Source organism: Oncorhynchus clarkii, chromosome 7 (genome assembly GCF_045791955.1).
Source record: "Oncorhynchus clarkii lewisi isolate Uvic-CL-2024 chromosome 7, UVic_Ocla_1.0, whole genome shotgun sequence".
Taxonomy (NCBI): Eukaryota; Metazoa; Chordata; class Actinopteri; order Salmoniformes; family Salmonidae; genus Oncorhynchus; species Oncorhynchus clarkii.
The window spans coordinates 59,203,448-59,225,540 of NC_092153.1; the positions used below are offsets into that span (position 1 = coordinate 59,203,448).

The 22,093-nt window shown below is 42.1% G+C and overlaps 1 protein-coding gene across 2 annotated transcripts in view; it reads right to left on the reverse strand.

Moving 5' to 3' along the window:
* The window catches only part of LOC139413566 (E3 ubiquitin-protein ligase RAD18-like), a 100,132-nt gene that overhangs the window by 30,244 nt on the left and 47,795 nt on the right, over window positions 1-22,093 (reverse strand). Inside the window, exons 10-11 of one of the 2 annotated variants that reach the window (XR_011634813.1) lie at window positions 19,984-20,121; window positions 14,753-14,959 (exon numbers count right to left, since the gene is read on the reverse strand). Coding sequence is in view for 1 of the 2 variants with exons in the window: in XM_071161072.1 (XP_071017173.1) it covers window positions 14,788-14,959; window positions 19,984-20,121 (310 nt within the window). In the remaining variant the exon portion in view is untranslated. The remainder of the gene's footprint in view (window positions 1-14,752; window positions 14,960-19,983; window positions 20,122-22,093) is intronic. The other variant, XM_071161072.1, reaches the window with a different exon arrangement.

Here is a 22,093-nt window from a genome sequence, read left to right on the forward strand (position 1 = left end):
ACAATGAACACACTTGCATTTCATCTATGGCAATTTGAACGTGACGTGATCCTGAGGCCCATTGTCGTGCCATTCATCAACTAATGTGTCAGCATGATAATGCACGCCCCTATGTCGCAAAGATCTGTACACTATTCCTGGAAGCTGAAAATGTCCCAGTACTTCCACGGCCTGCATCCTCACCAGACATCTCACCTATTGAGCATGTTTGGGATGCTCTGGATTGACATGTACGACAGCTTGTTCCAGTTTCCACCAATATCCAGCTACTGATCAACTCTATGCAAAGGAGATGTGTCAAGCTGCATGAGGCAAATGGTGGTCAAACCTGATACTGACTGGTTCTCTGATCCATGCCCCTACCTTTTTTTAATGTATATGTGACCAACATGTGCATATCTGTATTCCCAGTCACGTGAAATCCATAAATTAGGGTCGAATACATTTATTTAAGTTTACTTGGCATTATCTGAACACCCCTGTAGGATCAAGCAGCAATTCATCAGGTCTATGCAGAGTGCCTTAGGGCAGACTATTTGACCGGCTGCTGGTGTTGGTTTGTGTAGCTCATGACTATTTCTGATGGCAATTATCGCCAATTGAGCATCAGTCCCTCTCTGGAGAAGGCCAGTGGCCTTTTAGCTTTATTGGATGGTCTTACATCTGCTGATCAGACGTTACAGGGTGCAGTGCTGACTAGCCGCAGCGGCCCCCAGCTCAGACAGGGAATGTTTATTTTCTCTGCTTAAAAGACCAGCTACAGTCAACGGTAGTAAATAGCAAGAGGCTTGGGCAATATGGAGCCTAAACAGTTATATAAGGCAGCTGTTAGTCAAAGTGAAACACCACAGCTGCATAGAACAATTAAAGCAGCAGTATTAAAAGGGAAAATAATCACTGTAGAACATTTCTGTCACAATCCAATAAGATGTCCATTTTGTTGGTCTGCTTTACTCATTACTCTCCACAGACAACTCAACGTTTGCCACTTATGGCAAAGGGGAAGGTGTGTGGGCGCACATGCGTGTCTCCTGCAATTGTGTGTGGAAAAGTCTAATTAAACGATACTAACTAAGTAAAGCTAGTTGTCAAGGCTAGAACAATACAAGAAAGTAATGCAAATGCAATCTGTTCCAGGGTGTACCGAAGTGGATGTAGATGAGATTTCTTTATACTAAAACATTGCACTGTTCATCTCTGAGGTGACTCCTATATACCGTACACTCTCCAGCTCAGACAGACGAAGACCAATGATAGATGAGATGGCTAAACTGGAAGGAGCAGGTCTTAGCCTACTGTTTAGACTTATTCAGTGTTGGGAAATCTCACTAGAACCCAGAGCTAATGACTAATCAGCCGGTTACAGACTAATTTTCAGACGGATACCTTTTCCACTTCATAATAACTAAGTTACTTTTCATTTAAAAGCCCTCTCACACTAGAATGAACTATATGCATATTCTAGCAATTGATAGGACAGGTGCCTGTCGGTCACAAAGCGAGCGATAACAGGGAAACACAGTCTGCCGTCTGGCTCGTCTCCTGGTACAATGTGTACGCGCCGTGGTTGGTTGCAGTCAAATTTCTTTAAAGAGAGATGCTCGTGAATTTGCACGTCCCATGTAATGTAAGTGGTAACGATGAGTTGAAATACATGACTTAATTATTGTTTTCTGGCACATACACTTATTTTGTTTTGCGTGTTTCACATAGCCAGCCACACAGAGACGTGGCGCATAGTAGGCTATTTACTATGCTTTGATTGACAACTGAACAGCAAGTGTTGACTAGTTTATAAAAGGGGTCAAACGGTCTGAATAAAGTCGATCTCCAATATCCTTTTTCCATTCATAAATCATGCAACGTGGTTATATGTCCATAGTATCGCATCGGGACAAATAAACCAAAGGATTTCATAAGTTTCCTTTCCTAGGATGTCGGGGCTTGCCACTAAAGTGAGTGACTTATTTGTCAGTGTAGCCGACCGAATCGCATCGGTGAGAGAGTCGTTCATTTGGCTCCCTCATTTGCTATGGCTACTTGTAGGCCTAGGCTTTTTGTCAATTATCTGCAGATAAATTATGAAAACATTTGATGAAGATGGTGAATCATCACTGCAGGAACAAAAGGCAATGGAAAGCCTCATTCTGGTCAAAATATGATAATCAGAGCCCTCACAGAATCCAGGCATTAAAATGGAATTCAACAACATAAGAAAAGGTAACAATGTATTAATTTGCCCAAGTTAATCATAAGACATGAACATAATGCATCAGTGATTTGTATTTCCTGCAACTTCTGAAGAGGCAACGAGAATGCCCCTATCTGTGTGTGCGTCACTTTGTGTAGCCATTAGCGATGATGCTAATGAAAACAGTCTTCGGGGAGATGGGAAGGCTTCCCCAAAAACCTTCTCAGTTAACAAGAAAGTAGCCTACGCTTACTTGGCAGAATATCATGATTCTTTCTGTAATACCAGTGGGTATTTGTTTAGCAAACTCTGACATTACATGTGTGCTACAAAAACACTGCTAAACAATAGCCTCTTGCTAGGTGCACACTTGAATTGAAGAGTAACTACACCCAAATCTCTACATTTCTCAGATTTTCCCAGACCTCAAAAGTGGTCTCCTGATGTGGTTTAAAGCTGCAAAATGTAACTTTTTGGGCGAACCGACCAAATCCATATAGAAATATGAGTTTTTGATTTGTCATTATCAAGCCTCACTGAGGCTAGGAAACATTGTCACCACCGATAAATCCGCTATAATTGAGAATTTCAATAAGCATTTCTCTACGGCTGGCCATGCTTTCCATATCATTACCCCTACCCCGGGTCAACTGCCTGGCACCCTCCACAGCAACCCGCCAAAGCCCCCACCATTTCTCCTTTACCAAAATCCAGATAGCCGATGTTCTGAGAGCTGCAAAATCTGGACCCCTACAAATCAGCCGGGCTAGACAATCTGGACCCTCTCTTTCTAAAATGACCTGCCGAAATTGTTGCAACCCCTATTACTAGCCTGTTCAACCTCTCTTTCGTGTCGTCTGAGATTCCCAAAGATTGGAAAGCTGCCGCGGTCATCCCCCTCTTCAAAGTGGGTGACACTCTAGACACAAACTGCTACAGACCTATATCTATCCTACCCTGTCTTTCTAAGGTCTTCGAAAGCCAAGTTAACAAACAGATTACTGACCATTTCGAATCCCACCATACCTTCTCCGCTATGCAATCTGGTTTCAGAGCTGGTCATGGGTGCACCTCAGCCACGCTCAAGGTTCTAAATGACATCATAACCGCCAACGATAAGAGACATTACTGTGCAGCCGTATTCATCGACCTGGCCAGGGCTTTCGACTCTGTCAATCACAACATTATTATTGGCAGACTCGACAGCCTTGGTTTCTCAAATGATTGCCTCGCCTGGTTAACCAACTACTTCTCTGATAGAGTTCAGTGTGTCAAATCGGAGGGCCTGTTGTCTGGACCTCTGACAGTCTCTATGGGTGTGCCACAGGGTTCAATTCTCGGGCCGACTCTCTTTTCTGTATACATCAATGATGTTGCTCTTGCTGCTGGTGATTCTCTGATCCACCTCTACGCAGACGACACCATTCTGTATACTTCTGGCCCCTCCTTGGACACTGTGTTAACTAACCTCCAGACGAGCTTCAATGCCATACAACTCACCTTCCGTGGCCTCCAACTACTCTTAAACGCAAGTAAAACTAAATGCATGCTTTTCAATCAATCGCTGCCCGCACCTGCTCGCTCGTCCAGCATCACTACTCTGGACGGCTCTGACTTAGAATACGTGGACAACTACAAATACCTGGGTGTCTGGTTAGACTGTAAACTCTCCTTCCAGACTCACATTAAGCATCTCCAATCCAAAATTGTATCTAGAATCGGCTTCCTATATCGCAAAAAAGCATCCTTCAATCATGCTGCCAAACATACCCCCGTAAAACTGACCATCCTACCGATCCTCGACTTCGGTGATGTCATCCATAAAATAGCCTCCAACACTCTACCCATATACTACCCACCATTGCGACCTGTAAGCTCTCGTTGGTTGGCCCTCGCTTCATACTCGTCGCCAAACCCATTGGCTACAGGTTATCTACAAGTCTCTGCTAGGTAAAGCCCCGCCTTATCTCAGCTCACTGGTCACCATAGCAGCACCCACTCGTAGCACGCGCTCCAGCAGGTATATCTCACTGGTCACCCCCAAAGCCAATTTCTCTTTGGTCGTCTATCCTTCCAGTTCTCGGCTGCCCATGACTGGAACGAATTGCAAAAATCTCTGAAGCTGGAGACTCACATCTCCCTCACTAGCTTTAAGCACCAGCTGTCAGAGCATTTTACAGATCACTGCACCTGTACTTAGCCTATCTGTAAACAGCCCATCTATCTACCTACCTCATCCCCATACTGGTATTTATTTATTTTGATCCTTTGCACCCCAGTATCTCTACCTGCACATTCATCTTCTGCCGATCTACCATTCCAGTGTTTAACTGCTATATTGTAATTACTTCACCACGATGGCCTATTTATTTCCTTAACTTACCTCATTTGCACTCACTGTATATATACACTTTTTGTTTTCTTTTGTTCTACTGTATTATTGACTCTGTTTTGTTTATTCCATGTGTAACTCTGTGTTGTTGTATGTGTCGAATTGCTACGCTTTATCTTGGCCAGGTCGCAGTTGCAAATGAGAACTTGTTCTCAACTAGCCTACCTGGTTAAATAAAGGTGAGATAAAATAAATAAATAAAATTGAAAGCAAGTCTAACAAGTGGTAGATCTGTTCTATGTGGGCTATTTCTATGCTTCCAGGTCTTAAGTTTTGTTTTTGCGTCTTTTACTTTCGGTTTTGTACACAAGCTTCAAACAGCTGAACATAAAATATTTTTGGTTGTGGAAAATATATTTCGGTTTAGATGGTACAATCATTCCTTACACTATACTTGCATGTTTTTCTCACATAAACTTAAATTAGGCAAACTATTCATATTTTTGCAACCAGGAAATGGCAAAGCGATTTCTGCATAGTGCACCCGTTGTAGACTTAGAACATCCAATTTTGTTGTAAATCTGTGATTTTGAGAACGAAAATGGAAACTTGCCCATTTCTCACCACTCAGAACTTCAACCCGATTGAAAACACCCCTGTGACCCACATGGAAACAAATGTGTGGGGAACGTGCCGGGGGGAAAGTGACATTCAGCAGCAAACATACAAAAATGACAAATAATTTAAACTTTTGGAATAAAATAACCTCCAGCGCTATGACAGTCTGTGTGTGGAAGGGGTGAGCAATAGAGGATGTGATATGATTTTGTTCATGGTACGCATCCAAAATAGTTTGAGATCTTCCAAGGACACACCAACTGCAGACAGACAACCATATCCTATGGTCATCATATCAAGCAAATAGTTTGGGTCTGAATGAAATACAAAAGCCGGGATAATGTGAGGTCCACTGAGTACTTTATCCAAAAACAGCAACTGAAAGGATGAGTCAAACTTGGCCTTGGAACAGAGGAACGGAGAGTGTGTGGCGCGAGGCATAATCAAATATGACCCCTTATCAAGCTTAAATCCACCGAGATCAGTGTCTTGGAGCCACGGAGGGCCTGGGAGGCAGGTAAGGACAACCCAACACAAGGAGCACATGTCTGGGGATTTAAGCAGGTCTTTTTGAAGCTGGTTCCAGTGTCATTGGAAAGATATTAATAATGAAAAGAACAGCATAAATGCTTTGAGACTAGAGGAAAATGAACAAAAAATAATGAACTAACAGAGAGGAACCTCTAGTGAACTACTGAGTGCTAATAAAGCACACTTTTTCAGGGGATTAACTCTGGCTTTGTAAAAACTACAAAGTCCCTCCGAGTCCATTAAATTAATGAGTGGTTATACTGGGATGGGAGGTGTTACCACATTTTGATTGCCTAATTCAAAGAAACCTAGCTAATTTGACATATACTGTATATTACGTGCATTTATTTTTTGCCTGCAGAACAGACGGAATTCTTCGGGCATGGTAATATTGCTCAATTGGTATCAAGGGACCTACTGTGTGCCAGTAAAACATTCCCCACACCATTACACCACCGCCACCAACCTGTACTGTTGACGCTAGGCAGGATGGGGCCATTGACTCATGCTGCTTATGCCATCAGCATGACACAACAGGAACCGGGATTCGTTGGACCAGGTGATGTTTTTCCACTCCTCAATTGTCCAGTATTGGTGATCGTGTGCCCACTGGAGCTGCTTTGACTTGTTTTTAGCTGATAGGAGTGACACATGTGGTCATCTGCTGCAATAGTCCATCCGTGACAAGGACCGACGATTTGTACATTACGAGATGCCGTTCTGCATCTGTTTATAGCCCGCCTGGTAGCTTGCACGAGCTGTTTTGTTGTTGCTTTGATGTTTTTTGTTTGTCGCACCATTCTCGGTAAACCCTAGAATGGCGTGCGTGAAAAGCTCATGATGTCGGCTGTTTCTGAGATACTGAAACCGGCGAGCCTGGCACGAACAATCAAAGTCGCTTAGGTCACTCGTTTTGCCCATTCTAATGTTCAATCAAACAGTAATTGAATGCATCGATGGCTATCTGCCTGCCTTATATAGCGAGCCACGGCCATCTGACTCACTGTCTGTAGGAGTGAACCATTTTTGTGAACTGGGTGGAGTACCTAATAAACTGGCCACTGAGTGTATTTCACTAAATTGTTGTTTGGTTTTATCTTCATACAGTGGTACATCCCTGAGAGAAATGTATTGGTAAAGTAAATCCTTATCTTACATTGTGTTGCCCATGCTGCTCATAATTAGATTGAAGAGGCAGTCCTTGGCTTAAGCTGGCTCTTGAACTCAGTCATTACTCTTACAACACTGAAGCGGTTTTGTCTCCATGTTTGATGAATGTGTTAGGCCCTCATTATAACCTCTTACCTAAGGCCAAAATGTCAACATCTACACATCCTCTTCTATTTTAACTTCCAGTCTCCAAACGTTGTGGCAGGGACACTCTAAACTTCCCTGTCAAGCAATGTGTAGCATGACCACAACCCTGATGGGAGACCTGACAGGATCCTACAGTAGCTGGTACCATGTTCTGTGGACCAGGTATCAGACAGAGAGTGAGAGTGGTAGTGGTGAAGAACATCAGGGTGTGTTTATCTGCTGTGACTGCAGGACATACACCTCCAAGCATGATGGCGTTCTGCCCTCCTGTGGGTTCCCTGCGGCTTGTGTCCTGATGTGACTGCTCAGACCCTGCCTGGATGCACTGCAGATATACTGAGGGCTGCTGCAACACAATGACAGAGGGCTTAATACTGACTGTGGAACTAGTACTTTGCAGAAGCTTATCTAAGTTCAAATGATTCCAGCTCTAAGATGGCCTTATTACGATACAAATTCATCTGGCTATAATTGTTGAAGCCTATGCCTACTCACTGTTTTGGGGTTATTTTTGCATGCTCTTTGATATATTACTCCCCTCCTTGCTCATGGAAGTAAATCAATGCATGTCAGGGGAGCGCAACTTAAAAGTAAAAATCAATAAAGCAAATGTAAGCCGAAGAATCTACAGTTGTGCCTAGAGGGAATGAGATTCACCAGAAAGAAAAACCGGAGAGAACCACAAAAAAGCAAACACATTGGGTCAATCTATCCCTAACAGCTGCTGTGAGCAGCCCTGATTTATCCCATAATGAGCAAAAAGCTGGAAGTAATGAGTCTCTCCTAAACATTAAATCAAAACCAAACAAGGCCCTGCTTCTAGAACACTTAGTATTCACCTCCCTAAGCTGGCCTTTCTATGATTAGAAGACTGCATTAAATGTTCTCTTCAGAGACACTCAAAACACCCAACACCTGCGGAGAGCTCAGCAATACTTCTAAGGAAACTTCAACAAAACCCACCACGTTGAATAAATTAAAGAGATAACCCACTTCAGAAATGAAACTCCAATATATTTGGTGATAGTCTATGTTCTATGAGTAGGTCAAATAACTATTTCAACCATGATTTAACTACTAAGTGTTTTGTCTGTGAAATAAGGAAATCGTGTTGTAATGCATCATTCACAATAACGTTCTTGTAACAGGAGAAAGGGAATAACTATGACATTTCATAACGATTTTAAAACATTTACTTGCACTCCAGATCACTAAATCAACCAATAGATGGTATGGCCATACTTGTCTAGAACACATCCATCCGTCTATATCGTCATAACAAAGTATACACTACCGTTCAAAAGTTTGGGGTCACTTAGAAATGTCCTTGTTTTTGAAAGAAAAGGAAATTTTTTGTCCATTAAAATAACATAAAATTGATCAGAAATACAGTGCAGACATTGTTAATGTTGTAAATGACTAATTTAGATGGACACGGCTGACTTGTTATGGAATATCTACAAAGGTGTACAGAGCCCCATTATCAGCAACCATCACTCCTGTGTTCCAATGGCACGTTGTGTTAGCTAATCCAAGTGTATTATTTTAAAAGGCTAATTGATCATTAGAAAACCCTTTTGCAATTATGTTAGCACAGCTGAAAACTGTAGTTCTGATTAAAGAAGAAATACAAATTGTCTTCTTTAGACTAGTTGAGTATCTGGAGCATCATCATTTGTGGGTTTGACTACAGTTCTTGTTCTAAGAAATGCAAGAAATTGAAGATCTCGTATAACGCTGTGTACTACTCCTTTCACAGAACAGTGCAAACTAGCTCTAACCAGAATAGTAGGAGGCTCCAGCGCACAACTGAGCAAGAGGATAAGTACATTAGAGTGTTTAGTTTGAGATACAGACACCTCACAAGTCCTCAACTGGCAGCTTCATTAAATAGTAATGGGAGTGGAGGAGAGATTCTGGGTTCCAGTGGAGGACGTGTTAGATCATTCCCTGCTACAAGAGTTCCACAGTCTCCATCCAGATCGCCCTGCGCCTCGTCCTCCGGGTCGTCCCCGAGGCCGGCGTCGGGGGGGGGGGGGGGGGGGGGGGGGGGGGGGGGGGGGTTTACTGGCACGACTTCTGCCGAAGTCGATGCCTCTCCTTGTTGGTGCTCGGCGGTCGACGTCACTGGTCTTCTAGCCATCATTGATCTATGTTTGGTTTTGTATGGTCTTCTTACACACCTGGTTCCAATCCCATTCATTAATTGTTATGTATTTAAACCTCTGTTTCCCCTCATGTCCTTGTCAGAGATTGTTTATTGTTATGTTCATGTTTTATGGATTGTGCGACGGGTTCTTGTACCCGCATTTATTTTATTATCGACTTTGGTTTTGGAGTTTATGTTTTAAGTTATTAAAATACTCCAATTATACCAAGTTTAATTCTCCTGCGCTTGACTTGCCTGCCATCTACATACAAGACGTGACATGCACATGTGTAATAGCAGCCTTCATTTTTACATATATTTCAATTTGTGGGATACTGCAGTTTTACAAATTGTAATGTATTTTTCTTTGAAACGGTGCAATATTCTATTATGCTGTTCAGATTGTATTTATTTTGAATGGTTAAATTTATATGCACTTTGTTTATATACATTAAAAAGTTATACTTTAAATGCAAATGTTTAATAGCATTCTTTTTCATAACAAACCAATGCATTTTAAATACATTGTGGTTAAGGTAGAGTATGATTTCATTCAATAATTGAATTAGAATTGTTTTAACACCAATCATAGTCAAACTATCGCAAACTGTTTGACTAGAAAAAATACAAAGAGTCGTTTGGGAGCCAAAAGAGCTGGCTCACTAAAAAGAGCCGGAATGCCCATCACTACAAACTCCATGCTCAGAGAGTGCATTGCATTGTGGGTTTTATAGATTTCGTAGCTGCAACCGATTTCCACATGTTGCTACCAACCTTATTATTATTATTTTTTATTTTACCCCCTTTTTCTCCCCAATTTCATAGTATCCAAATGTTAGTAGTTACTATCTTGTCTCATCGCTACAACTCCCGTACAGGCTCGGGAGAGACGAAGGTCGAAAGCCATGCGTTCTCCGAAACACAACCCAACCAAGCCGCACAGCTTCTTAACACAGCGCGCAACCAACCCGGAAGCCAGCCGCACCAATGTGTCGGAGGAAACACCGTGCACCTGGCGACCTGGTTAGCGCGCACTGCGCTCGGCCCGCCACAGGAGTCGCTAGTGCACGATGAGACAAGGATATCCCTACCGGCCAAACCCTCCCTAACCCGGAAGACGCTAGGCCAATTGTGCGTCGCCCCATGGACCTCCCGGTCGCGGCCGGCTGCAACAGAGCCTGGGCTCGAACCCAAAGTCTCTGGTGGCACAACTAGCACTGCGATGCAGTGCCCTAGACCACTGTGCCACCTGGGAGGCCCCCCAACCTTATTATTTAACGAAAAAATGAAACATGTTGAACAGGGTGGTATGTTCAACAAGTACAGTAACTTTAGTCTTCAACTAACCAACGTTGGAGCGTCTTTCAAAAGTAAAGTCAATTTGAACTATTCTGGGCTACAGTGTAGGCAGGCTGTGGGTGTATAATCCTGATGGAACTCTTTCCAGAGGTGCATGTTTAGCTCTGTGTGAGCACCAACAAAATACTCCTGCTGAGAGTCCAACTTTAGCTACATACAAAATGTCTCAGTAATACTACGCACAGGACAGATCTCCTGTTTTGAGAAGTGTTAAGCATTGACACAGAGAAACCCTGAAAAGACAAGTCAAATGTCTGCTTGTTGAGGAGTGGAGCATCAGCTATTCAGCTTGCACAGGATAACGTTTTCCCAAGGTACAGATATAGGATCAAATTCGGGATACCCTCCTAGGACTGTGGCGGTCATGAAATTTCGACAGCTGTTGATTGCCAAGCAAATAACTGTCGGTCTCACGGTAATTGGCCGTTAATTAACATAAACACATTTAGCATCTCTTGGCTTCTACACAGGTGACTGACTACCTCATGAAGCTGGGTGAGAGACTGCCAAGAGTGTGCAAAGCTGTCATCAAGGCAAATGGTGGCTATTTGAATATACAGTGGGGAAAAAAAATATTTAGTCAGCCATCAATTGTGCAAGTTCTCCCACTTAAAAAGATGAGAGAGGCCTGTAATTTTCATCATAGGTACACTTCAACTATGACAGACAAAATTTGAAAAAAATCAATTTTGAATGGATTTATTTGCAAATTATGGTGGAAAATAAGTATTTGGTCACCTAGAAACAAGCAAGATTTCTGGCTCTCACAGACCTGTAACTTCTTCTTTAAGAGGCTCCTCTGTCCTCCACTCGTTGCCTGTATTAATGGCACCTGTTTGAACTTGTTATCAGTATAAAAGACACCTGTCCACAACCTCAAACACTCCAAACTCCACTATGGCCAAGACCAAAGAGCTGTCAAAGGACACCAGAAACAAAATTGTAGACCTGCACCAGGCTGGGAAGACTGAATCTGCAATAGGTAAGCAGCTTGGTTTGAAGAAATCAACTGTGGGAGCAATTATTAGGAAATGGAAGATCACGCAAGATCTCACCCCGTGGGGTCAAAATGATCACAAGAACAGTGAGCAAAAATCCCAGAACCACACGGGGGGACCTAGTGAATGACCTGCAGAGAGCTGGGACCAAAGTAACAAAGCCTACCATCAGTAGCACACTACGCCGCCAGGGACTCAAATCCTGCAGTGCCAGACGTGTCCCCCTGTTTAAGCCAGTACATGTCCAGGCCCGTCTGAAGTTTGCTAGAGAGCATTTGGATGATCCAGAAGAAGATTGGGAGAATGTCATATGGTCAGATAAAAACAAAATATAACTTTTTGGTAAAAACTCAACTCGTCGTGTTTGGAGGACAAAGAATGCTGAGTTGCATCCAAAGAACACCATACCTACTGTGAAGCATGGGGGTGGAAACATCATGCTTTGGGGCTGTTTTTCTGCAAAGGGACCAGGACGACTGATCCGTGTAAAGGAAAGAATGAATGGGGCCATATATCGTGAGATTTTGAGTGAAAACCTCCTTCCATCAGCAAGGGCATTGAAGATGAAATGTGGCTGGGTCTTTCAGCATGACAATGACACAACGCCCGGGCAACGAAGGAATGGCTTCGTAAGAAGCATTTCAAGGTCCTGGAGTGGCCTAGCCAGTCTCCAGATCTCAACCCCATAGAAAATCTTTGGAGGGAGTTGAAAGTCCGCGTTGCCCAGCAACAGCCCCAAAACATCACTGCTCTAGAGGAGATCTGCATGGAGGAATGGGCCAAAATACTAGCAACAGTGTGTGAAAACCTTGTGAAGACTTACAGAAAACGTTTGACCTCTGTCATTGCCAACAAAGGGTATATAACAAAGTATTGAGATAAACTTTTGTTATTGACCAAATACTGACTAAATACTTTTTTGCCCCACTGTGTGTGTGTGTATATATATATATAGTAAAAATAAAGAAAACCCTTGAACGAGTAGGTGTTCTAAAACTTTTGACCGTTAAGAGTACATTTTGAAAAGTCAAATAAATCCATGTAATATAGTCTACACCTTCACAATAAATCCATTATTTACTTTAGACAGGTCTAACGAAACATGATATGAAGAAAATGTAGTCTATTTCAGAAGAACAGAATAGCATACTCTGGGTTGACCTTATGTTAGGTCCTGACCTGGCTATGCCATATGGCTGTGGGCTACACTAGATTATTTAGCAGACAAAATTTGCTTAGTAGCATTATTTTATATTATTTTATAGTATGAGGAATACAATTGAACAAAGCTGAATAAAATAGAAAGGATATTTTCTCCAAACGATTTGAGGGAGTGCACACATGCGGCTATTCTGTGTTGAGCGGTAAGAAAGAATTAGGTACTCCTATATGCATAATTAAGAGTTATTAATGCAATGTTCTACAAACGTTGGGCTATATGTTTTGATTTTTAATACATTGTAAGGCATGAGCTCCGCTTTGTTTTTTGCACCTGCTGTACACACTTCCTCAGTCTCTCATTCACAATTAGAGAAGCACTTGATAATGCCTCAAATTTCCCAGGGGCATCCTCTTTGTGTGGCCATAATGCACTGGAAAAAATAAATCCATGCCTTTTGCAGCCCTTCTCTCGGAGTGCTACCTGCTCCAAAGCACTTCTCACTCACAGGCTACAAGTGAAGACAGACATCGGGGACGCAATTGCGCGTGTCTTTATCCAATTCCTAGGTGCATAATGAAGATATTGGAAGAACTGTCCACATTTACTTTTCGTCAGCCAACAAGATGAGTAGGCCTAACTAACAGCAAAAGCACTAGTCTACGTCTACTATCCCTCATAGTATAAAAGTTGTTCCTATTATATTCTGTGCGAGAAATAAATATTCCATAGTCTGGGACAGTTGTGGGATGTGATAGATATCAAATTAATACAACCACTACCATCAAAAAAACTTTTTTACACAATGAGGCTGACGCAACAGATCAGAACATTTAGCTTAAAAATGTTGATAAACTATTAGGCTATTTCTTCACATTATAAGCACAGCAATGCGCACACGACAGTAGACTGACTATAAGGGCAAATGTTCCATTAGTGGGAAAACACCATTATCAAAATTGACCACAAATGTGAATATGCATGTAACGCTTTTATTATAAAGGTGCATTTTTATGGTAAAAATGATCTTCTCCAAACTTGAAACTCATGTGCTGCTTATGTATGCCAGTTAAACTCTACACCCCTTGTAAAGGGGATTAATGTGCTTAATTTTAAGTTATTAGGTCACTTTAGTTGTGATACAAACCGTATCAAAACATATAGGCCTATGGGCTAGGCTACATGAAGTGCGTGACTATGATTCTAAAAAGGTTCTTTTATTTTTTAAATAGGCATTGTTTCTTGCCTTAAACTGGGCTTCATTCACAAGTGATAAGCTAATAGTCACCCATCAGACTATTCTTGATTTAATCTTGACTTTACATATACTAAATAATGTATGCATAGTCACTTCACCCCTACCTACATGTACTAATTACCTAGACTAACCTGTACCCCCGCACATTGACTCGGTACCGGTACCCCCCTGTATATAGCCTCGTTATTGCTATTTTATTGTGTTACTTTTGTATTATTTTTACTCTTTCTTGAACTGCACTGTTGGTTAAGGGCTTGTAAGTAAGCATTTCACAGTAAGGTCTACCTACACCTGTTGTATTTGGCGCATGTGACAAATAACGTTTTATTTAACATGTGAAATTCGTTTTGATATAGAATGGACCATTATCATGCACCTGTCTCGAAACAGGGGCAGGGAAAAAATGCCTGTCATCTGGACTTACAATAGCAAATGGAAGACACTTTTCCTGTGGTTAATTTTCATGCCAGCCAGGTAGGTTAAACACCTGTCGTAAAGATAAGCAATGTGCTTAATATTTGCTTAATATTAGGAATTTTGAGAAATCAATACAGTTGGCCTAGCCTATAGAAAGCTGATGAAATCCTCTTCTTTTTAATTGAGGCCATCACTGTTTTCTCAAGCAATTTCATAGTCTATAGAAATGTTGCTCATGGGCTCTCATGAAGTGTTTGATTAGATTTTTGATTACATTTGCAATGATGTCAGAGTGATTACAGGGACAATAGTGGCTAATATGGTCCTCGCAACAGCCTAATACCCTTCCCCAAGCCTAACCTTAACCATTAGTGGGGAAAAATGCAAAACTGACCCAAGATAAGCGTCTCCGGGCAACTTCACCTTACTCAACTCTGCCGTCTCCTGGGCTCCCTCACCTGCTGATGGACACCTCACTGAGACATGGGCTGGGTGACCTGGAGATGACTGCTACAACAGAAGGCTGCTGCTGCTTCTCAGAGGGCTCCTCCACAGATGATGTCATCAATACGCAGCAGGCCTCTGAGTCACTGGGGCTGGGATCACTCTGTTCCTGTTGTGCTGCCTTATCTACAGGAAGGAGGGGAAATAACATGGACTGTACACATGATCATAAAACTGGTATAAAATCATTTAGTGGTGAAAATGAGCTATGAGAAATCTGTGCTAGGAAACTTTGCTTGAAATCCATGTCATGGTTTATAATCTGGATCGATCCTATTTTAACCTTGTAAACATGATTTGAGCAGACTGTGTGATAGATGCTAAAGTCATTCATGTTAAATGATATCTTATCTCATAGATATTTTCCCCAAAGTAATGGGGAATAATTTTAACCACAAACACACCACTGTGTCTTCTAGGCAGAGGGCAAAAGGTTCATGACCAGCAGTTAATGATATTCTATATGTGGCTGACATTCTGAAGTGTGACAAATGCATTTTGAATATGATTACCTCCGCATGTACTGATGTTTCGGTCTATGATGGGGGATTTCCATGAAAAAATATTAAATACTTTATTTGGCAACAGTTGATCGCCATGTGGGTGTTATTTTTAAAGGAGCAAGCCAACAGCATGCTAGGTAGTGCTAGGTATCAACAGCAAATCCAGCACAGGCTGGAAGCTATATGCTGCCATATCGCCAATAATTTGCAACTTGAAGCCTGCCCTGTTCATGCTCTGTTTGACTAGCTTCACTAGCTTCAAACACTTCGGCGCAAGCTTGCTGTTTGGTCTTGCCTTCCACTGAAAATTAATAGGCACCATCACTTTGTCACCAAGTGTGACCTTTTTCAAGACATACAGGGCATGAATCCCAATAGAGCTCGTGGGTGTGTTGCATGTCAGCAAAAAATAATATACATAATAAATCACGTGGAAATATGTTCCCAAATGTTATGCAATGCATTTGTTTATTTTTTTGCTTATGTGCAAAGATGAACAACACATGCAGAGGTAAGAGTGTGTGTATTGTCTTTCATAATGAATTGTATTCTGGGGCTGTAATTCCCTGCACCAAATGAGAAAGATGGCATGGGTATGGTGGTGTCAAATCAAATCACATGCGCCGAATACAACAAGTGTAGACCTTAGAGCGAAATACTTACTTACAAGCCCTTAACCAACAGTACAGTTCAAGAAGAGTTAACAAAGTATTTACCAAATAAAATACAGTAAAAAATAATAAAAAACTAACACAATAACAAAACAATAATGAGGATATATACAGGGGATACAGGTACCGAGTCAGTGTGCGGGGGTACAGTTTAGAGGTCATTTGTATATGTAGGTAAGGGTGAAGTCACTATGCATAGATGATAAACAGCTAGTAGCAGCAGTGTACAAAACAAATGGGTGGGGGGGGGGGGTCAATGTAATAGTCCGGTGGCCATTTTATTAATTGTTCAGCATACTTATGTCTTGGGGGTAGAAGCTGTTAGGGAGCCTTTTGGTCCTAGACTTGGCACTCCGTTACCGCTTGCCGTGCGGTAGCAGAGACTTGGGTGACTGGAGTGTCTGACAATTTATGAGCTTTCCTCTTACAACGCCTATTATATACAGTTGAAGTCCGAAGTTTACATACACTTAGGTTGGAGTGATTAAACCTCGTTTTTCAACCACTCCATAAATATCTTGTTAACAAACTATAGTTTTGGCAAGTCGGTTAGGACATCGACTTTGTGCATGACACAAGACATTTTTTCCAACATTTGTTTACAGACAGATTATTTCACTTATATTTCACTTAGAATTCACTGTATCACAATTCCAGTCAGTCAGAAGTTTACAAGTTGACTGTGTATTTATCCAGCTTGGAAAATTCAAGAAAATTGCGTTATGGCTTTAAAGCTTCTGATAGGCTAATTGACATAATTTGAGTCAATTGGAGGTGTAAATGTGGATGTATTTAAAGGCCTACCTTCAAACTCAGTGCCTCTTTGCTTGACATCATGGGTAAATAAAAAGAAATCAGCCAAGACCTCAGAAAAAAACTGTAGACCTCCACAATTCTGATTCATCCTTGTGAGCAATGTCCAAACGCCTGAAGGTACCACGTTCATCTGTACAAACAATAGTACGCAAGTATAAACACCATGGGACCACGTAGTCGTCATACCGCTCAGGAAGGAGAAGCGTTCTTTCTCCTAGAGATGAATGTACTTTGGTGCGAAAAGGGCAAATCAATCCCAGAACAACAGCAAAGGACCTTGTAAAGATGCAGGAGGAAACAGGTACAAAAGTATCTATATCCACAGTAAAACGATTCCTATATCGACATAACCTGAAATGCCACTCAGCAAGGAAGAAGCCACTGCTCCAAAACTGCCATAAAAAAGTCAGACTACGGTTTGCAACTGCACATGGGGAAAAATATCGTACTATTGGAGAAATGTCCTCTGTTCTGATGAAACAAAAATATAACCGTTTGGCCAAAATGACCATTGTTATGTTTGGAGGAAAAGGGGGGAAGCTTGCAAGCCGAAGAACATCATCCCAACCTTGAAGCACGGGGGTGGCAGCATCATGTTGTGGGGGTGCTTTGCTGCAGGAGGGACTGGTGCACTTCACATAATAAATGGCATCATGAGGATGGAAAATGATGTGGATATATTGAAGCAATATCTCAAGACATCAGTCAGGAAGTTAAAGCTTGGTTGCAAATGGTCTTGCAAATGGACAATGACCCCAAGCATACTTCCAAAGTTTTGGTAAAATGGCTTAAGGGCAACAAAGTCAAGGTATTGGAGTGGACATCACAAAGCCCTGACCTCAAACCTATAGAAAATGTGTGGGCAGAACTGAAAAAGTGTAGGCGAGCAAGGAGGCCTACAAACCTGACTCAGAAACACCAGCTCTGTCAGGAGGAATGGGCCAAAATTCACCCAACTTATTGTGGGAAGCTTGTGGAAGGCTACCCGAAACGTTTGATCTTAGTTAAACAATTTAAAGGCAATGTTACCAAATACTAATTGAGTGTATGTAAACTTCTGACCCACTGGGAATGTGAGGAAAGAAATTACTATTATTCTGACATTCCACATTTTTACAACAAAGTGCTGATCCTAACTGACCTAAGACAGGGAATTTTTACTAGTCAATGAATAGAATTCTCACATAGGTGTTCCTTTTGTACGGGTGAGAAAGGGCAGTGTGGAGTGCGATTGAGATTGCGTCATCTGTGGATCTGTTGGGGCGGTATGCGAATTGGAGTGGATCTAGGGTATCCAGGAGGATGCTGTTGATGTGACCCATGACCAACCTTACAAATCAATTCATGGCTACCGACGTGAGTGCTATGGGCCGGTAAACATTTAGGCAGGTTACCTTCGCTTCCTTGGGCACAGGGACTATGGTGGTCTGCTTGAAACATGTAGGTATTACAGACTCGGTCAGGGAGAGGTTGAAAATGTCAGTGAAGACACTTGCCAGTTGGTCCACGCATGCTTTCAGAACACGTCCTGGTAATCCATCTGGCCTCACGGCCATGTGAATGTTTACCTGTTTAAAGGTCTTTCTCACATCGGCTACCGAGAGTGATCACAAAGTCATCCAGAACAGCTGGTGCTCTCGTGCATGCATAATTTTTGTGTCCCACTCCTTGAAAGCGGCAGCTCTTTTAGCTCGATGCAGAGCTCTAGCCTTTAGCTTGATGTAATCCATGGCTTCTGGTTGGGATATGTACGTACTGTGGGGATGATGTCTTCGATGCACTTATTGATGAAGCCGATGACTGAGGTGGTATATACTCCTCAATGCCATTGGATGAATCCCGGAACATATTCCAGTCTGTGCTAGCAAAACAGTCTTGTGCGTAGCATCCACGCCATCTGACCACTACCGTATTGAGCGAGTCACTGGTACTTCTGCTTTAGTTTTTGCTTGTAAGCAGGAATCAGGAGGACAGAAGTATGGTCAGATTTGCGAAATGGAGGGCGGTGAAGAACTTTGTATGCATCTCTGTGTGTGGAGTAAAGGTGGTCTAGAGTTTTTTTCTCCTCTGGTTGCACATGTGACATGCTGGTAAAAATTTGGTAAAACTGATTTATGTTTGCCTGCATTAAAGTCCCTGGCCACTAGGAGCTCCGCTTCTGGGTGAGCATTTTCTTGTTTGCTTATGGCCTTATAGAGTTGGTTGAGTATGCTCTTAGTGCCAGCATCGGTCTGTGGTGGTAAATAGACGGCTACGAATAATATAGATGAGAACTCTCTTGGTAGATAGTGTGGTCCACGGCTTATCATAAGGTTCTCTACAATATTAGACATCACGCACCAGCTGTTATTGACAAAAAGACACCCCACCTGTCGTCTTATCAGACGTAGCTTCGCTGTTCTGCCAGTGCATTGAATATCCCTCCAAAGCTATATTGTCCGTGTCATCGTTCACCACGGCTCGGTGAAACATAGGATATTACAGTTCTAATTGTCCCGTTGGTAGGCTACCCGAAACCTAAAGGTCATCCATTTTATTTTCCAATGATTGCATGTTAGCAAGTACAATTGATGGCAATCGGAGTTTACTCGCTCTCCTACGGATTCTTAAAAGGCAGCCTTATCTGCGTCCTCTTTTCCTCCGTCTTTTCTTCACACAAATTACATGGATCTGGGAGAGCAGTATATCTTTCTCGTCGGACTCGTTAAAGGAAAAAGCTTCTTCCAGTCCATGGTGAGTAATCCCATTTCTGATATCCTTTTCGGGTCATAATGTTGCTGCTACCGTCTCTTATGTACAAAATAAATTAAAACAGAAGTTACAAACATCGTAAAAACACAAACAAAATAGCACAATTGATTATGGGCATGAAAAACGTCTGCCATCCTCTTCGGCGCCATTTTATCATGCATCTTTAAAGGAGTATGACTACTGCCCACATTGAGACATCACTATTTCAGAACACGGATCAGAGCCAATATAAGAGGGCTGGCTGGGGTCATAGAGGTTCGAATAAGCTACCTCCTAATAAAGATAGATAGATTAAAGCTTATTGACTGAGCTCTGCTGAGAAGGCTGGGGGCTGTAAGATCACCTGTGGTGACAGTGTTAACCCTCCTCTTTCATTCCCTCGGCATGCTAATAAGGGTTACGGTGGTACCTGCAGAGCTGGAGCCCACTCCCTGGTCCTCTCCTCCCTCATCCCTCACTTCCTGCTTTATCTCCCTCGTCCTCGCAGTCTCCAGGCGACCCCGGACCTGGGCGATAAGGCGGGAGAACTCACTGTTATGCTGCTTCCCTGCAAGACAGAAGAGAAGGAGGGGTGAGAAACCAGGACAGGCACAAAGAGTACAGACATGCACATACACAGTCTCACACCCACACCTGCATTTCGATTCCATTTAACACTCAAAGAAAACCCCACATCCAAACACATAGAGAAACAAGTGTGGTTTAAGTCAGATAAATCAACGCACCTATCATACAAACTCCCTCTTACGTATTTTCTTGTTACAGTGAATTCGGAAAGTAGCCTTATTCTAAAATTAATTAAATTACATTTTTTTCTTCGTCAATATACACACAATAACCCATAATGACAAAGCGAAAACAGGACATTTTTGCAAATGCATTAAAAATAAAAAACAGAAATAGCTCATTTACATAAGTATTCAGACCCTTTGATATGAGACTCAAAATTAAGCTCAGGTGCATCCTGTTTCCATTGATCATCCTTGAGATGTTTCCACAACTTGAGTCCACCTATAGTAAATTCAATCGATTGGAAATCATTTGGAAAAGCACACACCTATCTATATAAGGTCCCACAGTTCACAGTGCATGTCAGAACAAAACCAAGCCTTGAGGTCAAAGGAATTGTCTGTAGAGCTCCGAGACAGGATTGTGTCGAGGCACAGATCTGGGGAAGGTACCAAAAAATGTCTGCAGCACTTAAATGAAAGAGGAGCTGGCCTAGAGCTGGCCACCCGGCCAAACTGAGCAATCAGGACAGAAGGGCATTATCAGGACAGAAGGGCATTATGAGGTATTGTGTGTAGATTGATGAGGGGGAAAAATGATTTAATACATTTTAGAATAAGGCTGTAATGTCACAAAATGTGGAAAAAGTCAACGGGTCTGAATACTTTCCGAATGCACTGTATATCATAACTAGAGACATGCACTCTAGAAGAGAGACAATGTTAATGTAAGGTCCTGGTGGGAGTTAGAATATAGGGGCCCTCTCTGTGTACATTGTTCAGAACAGCCCAATATCCAGTTGCAGTGAAGGGGAAGGACAGTGTGTCATGGGAGGTTTTTGTTTTGAATAGCAAAAGACAAAGACACTCAGGGTTTTACTAATATGATATTTCAACTGACGAGGGAAAAATCCATAAAAAGGCCTCTCCGAGAGCTTATCAGCCTACGCAGAGTCGGTCAAATGATAACTCAAATCAAATCACAAGTTCGTGCTGGTGAAATAAACTTATCAAAACACTGGCCGATTTAGGCAGACAAAGCTAATGGATGAAGTTTGCAGAAGGGATTCAAGTAGAGGGCCAAAACAGATGGGTTCAGTTCAGCAGAACAAAAACATAAAATATGGGAGGGGGGGTAAAATAATAACATAACTGAGAACAAACTCCAGAGAATGTAAAACCAAGAGTATGGAATCGCAATTTCAGGGTTGTTATAGCGAAACAATGGATCTGAGAGAAACAAAAAGCACAAAATATTTATGCTCAGACCTCATACCTGGTTCCAGATTGAACTGAAAGGACAGTGTTTCATTCCTGTGCATATTAAACTCCTCATAGCATACGTGTCCTGTCAATACAACATAGGACCAAAGTAGTCCAGATCACACAGAGAACACACGCACCAGGACAGAATTGCATTACAACCGCCTGTGTAGTTAAGTGATTTCAACATGAGATTCCTTTCCACTGCTGTGCCTGTTATAGCCATGTTCTGCAGGACATTGTGTTCTCTCAGCTAGAGCACAGCTAACCTCCACTCTGGAGTCTGACTATATGACTAAAGCATATGGGTAGTAGTGATGGGGGACAAAATTTATACAGTTACATGTCGGAATATTATTTTTAAATAGGTACCCAATTTGTTTTCAGCACTTTTATTTCCATGACTGATAAGTTTTCTCATGGCTCTCGTCCCTCTGCAGCAGACATAAGGTGAGCAATATGTTTGGATCATGGAATCGCAATAAATATAGATTGTGAGGTCCGTGATAATATCGTATCGTGAGGTCC